The 8,525-nt window shown below is 47.9% G+C and overlaps 1 protein-coding gene across 11 annotated transcripts in view; it reads right to left on the reverse strand.

The window, feature by feature from the left end:
* The window catches only part of RAPGEF1 (Rap guanine nucleotide exchange factor 1), a 110,135-nt gene that overhangs the window by 62,491 nt on the left and 39,119 nt on the right, over positions 1–8,525 (reverse strand). For 8 of the 11 annotated variants that reach the window (XM_040482688.1, XM_040482687.1, XM_040482692.1 and 5 more), the window contains exons 2-3: positions 3,239–3,378; positions 2,539–2,652 (exon numbers count right to left, since the gene is read on the reverse strand). In XM_040482688.1, coding sequence (XP_040338622.1) covers positions 2,539–2,652; positions 3,239–3,378 — 254 coding nt within the window. The remainder of the gene's footprint in view (positions 1–2,538; positions 2,653–3,238; positions 3,379–8,525) is intronic. The other 3 variants (XM_040482691.1, XM_040482696.1, XM_040482697.1) reach the window with 1 other exon arrangement.

The following is an 8,525-nucleotide window of genomic DNA, read 5'->3' on the forward strand; positions in this document are numbered from 1 at the left end:
AGACAACTAGCTGGAGCACTCGCCAGAACTGGGAACCCAGAGCTCTGGCTCTGCTCTGTCGCCCAGCTGCACAAGCTCAGAGAGGCAGGTGCCCCGACCCGGGCACAGCCTCCCTGTTGTGGGGGATGAGGCACCAGCCACTATCCCTCCACAAACCGGGAAGCTACATGAGGGTAGAGGTGCCAGGGGAGGGACTAGGTTCGAAGCCACCACTGGGCTTGGGGGCCAGCGACTTCAGGCTCCTCATCTGAAAAATGGAGAGGATATTACCTGATATCCGCCCCCCCCCACCCCCCAATGTGGGGACGTGAATAAGAATGTGCATAGAAGCAGTGCATAAAACTTAAGGGAAAACCAGATTTTGATCAAGAAAACTTGGGCCAGAGCCCAAAGTCCGTACATTTGGAATAATAAGAGGTTTTGCACACAGTTATGGAGAGGAACAAGTAGGACAGCACGTGAAATCACCTGGGACAGGGCCTAGGCAATGAGACCCTCCGTAAGCCGTAAATGAACCTGAATCTGTGCTGCTATCTACCGGGCGACAAGTTTCCCGTGTGTTTAGACAGGGAATGGCAGGCATAGAAACCAGGATTAAAATGAGAACACGGAGAAAAATATTCTCTAAGAGGGAGGAGAGCTCATGACTAATAAATAACAATGACAGCAAATGACACGCGTGTTTTCGGATTTCTTCGACGGTCTTCTAAGTTCACACATGTTGGCAGGCTCCCCACACCTCCAGTTGTGCCTGTGGGCCTCTACGAGACAACAGGTTTGTGCTCATGTCGTCTCAGGCAGCTGACTTGGGGCAGAGCAGAGTGACTCAACCCTTCTCAAAGGGCGACAACCAAAAACCAGAGTAGCAGTTCTTCCTGGGTAAAGCTCATACTCACAGTTCCTGGCTACAGAATAGGGGGTTCTAAGCAGCAGCACTACTGACGTCTTGGGTGGGTAATTCTCCATCGTGGGCAGGGCCGTCTCATGTAGGATGTTTACGAGCACCCCTGGCTTCTATCCACCAGCCCTAGTAACACCTGCTTCACCTTTCAAGTCGTGACAACTCAAAGTGACTCCAGACGTTGCCAACGTCCACTGGAATCTGCAGGAACCCGTACCAAGCGAAGGACACTTTAGCACCGAATTCCCCCCAGGGACCTCTCTCGGAGGAACGAACAAAGGGGGGAAAGTTCCAAGAACCGAGTGGCTGAACCAGTCTCTTCCCGGCGCCAACTGCTAGAACGCGGTTGTCGGAAGTCACTTCACCCTCGACTGCCTGCTCGAGTGCTACAGGGGCCACCGGCACCGTGCGTGGGCTCCGTTACCGGACTCGGCTCCCAGAGGGGGCCGTACGGAGGGACCCGGAAAATGACTCTGGCACACACTGATCTTCCACTCTATTACTATTCTTCTTCAATCTGGAATTTGACCAATCTGGCAAACACTGAATACTTTATTTCCTCTTCTTCTTCAGCCTCTTTTGCTACCAGATGAGGCGGGAAAAAGGGTTATTCAACAAACGACTTTTGGACTTAAAACCTTAATTGTCTCCACTTCTAGCTAGAATTTTAAGATATCCTGCTGGTCAAAGTACAAACAAAACAAAAATACAGGTACGCTGTAAAATGCAAGAATCGTGGCGTCTGTTTGCCAGTGGCATTGACTTGACGGCTATGACGAAAGCTCTTCCACCTACTTACTACGCTCTTGGGCGGGCCCTGGAGAGAGGCCGCGTTTCTCTACAAGGCTTGTGTTTATTCTACGTTGCGGGGGCTAATTTTGCTTTTCTGTCCAGTTACGTGTGAGCGTTAACACTTACATTCTGGCTTTCGTAACGAGGAATGCGTCGCAAGAGTTTTGACTTGGATGTGAGGCAGCCTGAGTTCAAATCTCAGCCTCACTACCTTTTCCTGTGTGATGGCGAAGGCTTCAGCTTCCTACAGGCCCAGTTTCCTTTTCTGCAAAGTAAGTTTCCATCCTCCAGGGCTGTTAGGAGCGTTAAGTAGGAGTAAGTGTAAAGCAGCCAGCACGTTAGTGCTAAAGCTGGATCAACGTCAGTGGCACAAAAGGTGTCCCTGGCTCTCGCAGTGCTTGGTTCTGAGTGCACTCACCACACTGAGCTTGCTAGATGCCTCACAGAGCACCTGTTACTGTAGACGCCCTTCCCTTCTTAACTGCTCAGATCATCTTAGCAACTCAAGGAAAAAAAGAGCTGGTCTTGAGAGAGAAGACTTACCCACTTCCCCCAGAACCCGTTGCACCCAAGCAGCACACCCAAACCCACCCCAGAAAGGACCCCCAAGGTTTCGTCAAGGAGTGCTGAACTCTCTCCAAAGACCACAGGGACTTGTATAAACTCTTAATTTTACCCAAGGCCCCTTGGACTGTTTCCTGAACGATTAAGCCCACAGTCGCCACCCAATTCAACACAGGGATATTGCAAGAGACTTTTTTTTTTTTTTCCATCCCCAAAACCATGGGCCAGGATTCTGCAGTAGAAGGCAAGGCAAACCCAATTGTTCTTAACGTCACACTGACCTTCTGCCTTTGAGACCTGGAAGCCACAGCACTGGTGGACATAAATTCTACTGCCTGCTGCTCCAGATCCAAGGGGATAGGGTAGCCCTCTGGTAGAAATCTGTCTGTTGCCTCCTGGAAGAGAGGAAACCTGGATTCCTACAGAGCTTGAAATGGCCGTTTCAGGCTGAAGGGAGGGGTTGATGAAAATCTACAGCTGTCTCAACGTATCTGGCTTCACTGGCCCTGCTGAGGTTACTAGTGCTTGAGGACATCCTTGGCTGGGTTTCAAGGATTTGACATGTCTCAGAGCATGGGCCCTAAAGCCAAACGAAGGACGTTCCGGACGTCACAAAGCTCCCTCTATGTGTGTGCGTGCCAGGGCAACGTGGGGCTCTCTGGGGGCAGGCAGGTGGCATCCTGGGGCGTAAACATGATGCACTGAGCTGTTCTGAATGCCCAGAAGATGATACATCTGGGAAAGGAGAACTGCTTCAGCCAACGGAACCTGACTCTGATTAACAGGAGAAACACTCGCCATCCCAAAGGCTCACATTTCGCAAGGACACTCCAGGCCCCTGCCTGGCAGCACGGGAATGCTACGAAATCCGTGCTCTGCAGTGGAAGCTGATCCCCAGGGGGTGAACTTAAACACAGCACAAACTCCGACTGCCCGAAGTAGGCGAAGGCCAGGATAGACACCTAGAGAGAGTCCGCTTACTTTGTTCACAGGCTTCTCCGGGACTTTCACCGACACCTCAGCTGGTTTTCCCTTCTTGGACGGCGTTCGCTTGATTTTGGGCGAGTGGAACTTGTCCTTGAGCTTCATGGTGAAGGAGGAGAGATGGGAGCGCTGAGAGTCTGAAAACAAGGAGGTGCCGATGGTTAGAAGTGGGGTGGGGAGGAGCTGCGCTCCGTGACCGTCTGCAGAAACGAGCATCGTCCCCAAACAGATCGTTTCCCCTGGCTGTTTCAGAGTTACAAAGCAAAGGAAAGATCTGCTGAAACGCTGCTCCTTGCACGTTTTAATTTCTGCAATTTCCGTGTAGTTGGGTTGTTCAGGATTGTGGAAGTCAGAGATGGTCAAATAGCCGTGGGAAAAGAACCCACAAACGCTTTCGGTGTTCTCTACAGAGTTTGTGGGATGAGCTGACCCAAGTCTAAGGGAACCAGCTAGGAAGAAAGACCACCACAGCAGAATCACAGGGGTGCAGGTTGTACGAACTGGAGAGGAAGGCCCTTCTGGATCAACCTTTAGGGAAGGTCACCAGGCAGCACGGGCACGGCCTCAGAGTCAGCATCGGGGACTAAAATCGCACTAAGGTATTCAAAACCCTCTGGAACATAGTGAACGGCTGGATGGTTTCTCTCCAACATCAGGAATGAGACCAGGGTGTCTGTTCTCAACATTCCTATTTGGTGTCATACTCTTCACAAAAGCCATCCAGATTGGAAAGGGAGACATAAAACTATGTCTATTTGTAGCTGATCTTGTATATGGAAAATCCCAAGCAATCTATTAAAAGGCTATTGGTACTAATAAACAAACTCAGCAAAGCCACAGGATACAAGATCGATATGTAAGTGTCTGTTGGATTTCTAAACAGTAGAAATGAACATTCCAAGATGAAATTTTAAAAAGCTTCCATTTACACTACAGGGAACTGATGATGACAGATGCAGAGGGAAGAGGTGGGGAATGGGAAAAGTGGGTGAGAGGCCGTGGGAGATACGGGCTTCCAGCTATGGAATGAATAAGTCATTGGAATGAAAGGTACAACCAGGGAATATAGTCCAGTGACACTGCAAAAGCACTGTATGGTGACAGAGGGGGCCACACTTGTGGTGAGCACAGCAGGACACGTAGAGATGCCAAATCACTACGTTCTACACCTGAAACTAACATAACACTGTATGTCAACGCTACTTCAGTGAAAACAGAACGAAAACAAAAAGCTTCCGTTGGCAATATCCTCAAAAAGAATAAAATACGTAGGCATAAATTTAACACAAGAAGTGCCAGACCTACACTAAAAACTATAGAACGTTGTTGAAGGAAATTGAGACAATCTAAATAAATGAATCAAGAGTTAATATTATTAAAATGTCGATACTCCCCAAATTGATTTACAGATTCAATGTAATCCCTATGAGAATCCCAGCTGGCTTTTTTTTTTTTTTTTTTTTTTTTGCAGAAATTGACAATCTAACCCTAAAGTAAGTATGGAAATAAAAGAAACATGGAATACTCAAACCTATGTGGGAAAAAGAAGAATAAAATTAGAGGACTCATGCTCCGGACCTTAAAATGTTCTATTATGGAGCTGCAGTAATCAGGCAGCGTGGTACTGGTATGAGGACAGAGCAACGGAATGGAACTGGCAGCCCAGAAATAAACCCACGTGTCTTTGGCCAACGGATTCTTAACAAGGGTCTCAAGGCCATTCAGTGGAGGAATGAATGTTCTTTTCAACAAATGGTGCTGGCACAACTGGGTATTTCACATACAAAAGAACAAATCTGGGCCCTTACTTCACCATATACAAAAACTAACTCCAAATGGAGCACAGACCTGAATATAAGAGTTAAAACTAGAAACTTAGAAGAAAACTTAGGGATAAAACTTTTGTGACCTTGGATTTGGTAATGGTTTCTTAGATATAACATCAAAAGTGACAAAAGAAAAATTAGACAAGTTGGATTTCATCAAAATTTAAAACTTTAGACTTACGGTGGCGATCATTTGGCAATACATACAAATATCCAATCATGATGCTGTACGTCCGAAACTAAGATGGTATTTTGTGCTGCAAGTGACACCATCAAGAAAGTGAAAAGACAGACTACAGAATGGAGGAGAGTATGTACAAGTCGCATGCCTGCTAGGGACTTGCACACAGAAAAGGCAAACAACTCCTATAATCCAAAACAAAAGGCAAATAATCCAACTGAAAATGAACCAAGAATTTCAACAGACATCTCTCTAGATGAAATATACAAATGAGCAACAAGCATATGAAATCACCGTCATTAGTCACCAGGGAAATGCCCAAACTGACGTAAGTTACTACTTCTAACCTACCAGGTATAATCAAAAAGACCTATAACAAAGCAAGCGTTGCTGAAGGCTGGGGGACTGGAACCCTCCCACAATGCTGCTGGAAATGCAAAATGGTGCAGCTGCTGTGGAAAATATCCGTCAGTTCCTCACAGGATCAAACACGGTTACCCTACACCCCTGCAATTCCATCCCTAGGCATATACCCGAGAGAAATGAACACATCCATCCACATGATTTGTACACGAAAAGCTCACAGCAGCATCATGCATAATAATCAAAAGGTGGAGAAAACTCAAAGGCCGATGAACGAATAAATAAAGTGTGGCATATCCAAACAACAGAATATTACTTGACAACAGAAGAAATGAAGTTCTGACACCTGCTACGACATGGATGAACCCTGACAGCATTTATGCTAAGTGAAGGAAGCCGGTCCCCAAAGACCGCCGATGGTATCCAGAATAGGCAAACTTTTAGGGACAGAAGGTAGATCAGTGGCTGCCAAGATTGAGGGAAGGGGAGAGGGCACGAGAGGGGTTGCCAATGAGGATGAGGTTTCTTTTGGTGAGGGGACATAAGTGTTCTAAAATTAGAATCTGGTGATGGTTGCACAACCCAGTGAACTACTAAAAAACAAGCCACGCTGCATTCTACACTTTAAATGAGTCCATAGTATACGTGAATTACATGCCAATTAAGCTGTTTTTAAAAAAGCAAAGACGCACCAGGCCTTCCTCCATCTCGCCATCTGCCTCCGTGCTTTCCAGTGTCTGACACGATCTTGTGAAGCGATTTACTGACGTGCTTGTCTCCTCACAAGAATGCCAACTCACTGAGGACCACACCCACCCTTCTCATGCCCGCACCCCCAGTGCTGACATGGTACCTGGCCCAGAGAAGATGCTCAGCCAACATTCAACATTCACTCAACAAGTGAACTGATCAACCCAAAGATACCCCTGCAAAAAGGACTGCTTCTTTCGAGACCAGCTGAAATTCACATTTGAAATTTTCATACTTGAAAGTGGCAGAAAATTGGGGAACAGAACACGATCCTATGCGGTAGAAAAACAAACACCTGTGGTTTTAAAAATAAAAAGCACCCGTCCCCTTTCCATTTTTCCAGCAATGTAGTACTAAAATACCCTTCCAAACGAATGACATAGCACCCTGCACGACAGCCGGTCAGTGTGTCTGTTATTACTTCACGTGACCTTGGGGACAAAGTGTGATTCCTTTGTCAGACCTTCCAGGTGGCAGGCAGGGTCAGATAAACTATCTGCTCCGCACAAGTCTTCTAGAAGCGCACTGCACTCTGGACCAAAGAGATGGTTAAAAGGGTGAGCTCTGTAGTCAGACTGTTTGGGTTAAAACACTTCAAAGTCACCTCTCCAAGTCTGAAGTTTCTTTGTCTGGAAAATGGGGCTGGTAACGTTGTTTTTGGTTTTGGTTTTTTAAGTGTATTTATTTATTTTTGAGAGAGAGAGCGCGCGCGTGCACGCATGCACAGTAGGGGAGGGTCAGGGCGGGAGGGGGGGAGACACAGAATCCGAAGCAGGCTCCAGGTCCTGAGCTGTCAGCACAGAGCCTGCGTGGGGCTCGAACCCACAAACTGTGAGATCATGACCTGAGCCGAAGTTGGACGCTTAACCGACTGAGCCACCCAGGTGCCCCGGTAACACTGTTCTTAGGATGGCTGACGTGATGTAGGATAAATGAGACGCTGCCTGTGGGTAACGCAATGAGGTGCTTATCCAAGTGCCAGGCACATGGTACCTCAATGCAGGGAGCTAGCCAAACTAACTATAGGATTTGGATGGGTAGCAAGGCTGATCAAACTCTGAATTCTTACCTCCCAACTGCTTACAGATCTTTATCAGGCGATTCTGTAGCAGTGAACTTTTAACTCACGACCCTAGGTGACCGTGGGCCTTACAGTCTTCCTCCTCTTCCTTTGCACCGACCCGAAGCCTCAAATGGGCTTTTATCCGTAATCTGTTCTGCTCTGTGGTTTCACGTGTCTCCTCGGCCCTCGTGTCCCTGCAGGCATAGCACTGACCAGGCAGGTTCCCGAGCCAGATGGGATGTTAGAGCAGTGTACTAATCCTTACGACTTCCATCGGAGCAACTAAGACTGAAAGCAGGGCCAGAAAAGCAGACACAAATGAGGAAGTCTAGGCAGGATGCACGGTTTCTTTGGTTTGCTTCCGTGGTCAGAGACCTTCAGAGGCCTGGGATGGGGAACCAACTTCTGCCTGTGCCTGTCTGCCGCCCCGAGTTGCTCTACGGACAAGCCAGATTCACATCTCCGCCATCGTGACGAGGGTGGAACTGGGGTGTGCAAGCAAGGCACGGACGGCTCCCCAGAAGACCTCTCTGGTTTCTGCACTTGCAGAGCCAGCCCTGGTCATGACCCAAGGGCCAACGAAGGGCACCCCCAACCTGAGAGCAAACTGAACGCAGGAAGTATATTACAGCACTCTCTACCTCAGCCTGAAATTCTAGTCTGTCTCGGGGCACGGCTGGGAATCCACGTCAGCATTTAAAGAACGAACTACATTTACCAATAAATCTCTCTCCTGGGAGTATTTCAGAGCCTTGAAACAGCTACCTTTAGCACACACGGTGTTAAATCAAGTGGAGAAAGCAGGTTCTTCCTAATGATAACGAACCTCGTCACCCCTGGAAACAGAAGACAGCACTAACTAGGACAGATTTTCACTCAGAGGCTGCCTGTCATCTTTTCCTTGCAACGCTGGGTCAGCAGCATAGATTTCAGGTGACTTAGATGCAGGTTGCTCCGACTGTGTCTGAGTGTTGATAAAGCACCACAAGCAGTGACAACAGGCGGAAGGAAGCAACAGGGGGCAGCTGTGTCAGGGTAATTTCACCAACAGCACCACACACACACACACACACACACACACACACACACACACACACACAC

Source organism: Herpailurus yagouaroundi, unplaced genomic scaffold, assembly GCF_014898765.1.
Source record: "Herpailurus yagouaroundi ecotype Mexico unplaced genomic scaffold, PumYag 160, whole genome shotgun sequence".
Lineage (NCBI taxonomy): Eukaryota > Metazoa > Chordata > Mammalia > Carnivora > Felidae > Herpailurus > Herpailurus yagouaroundi.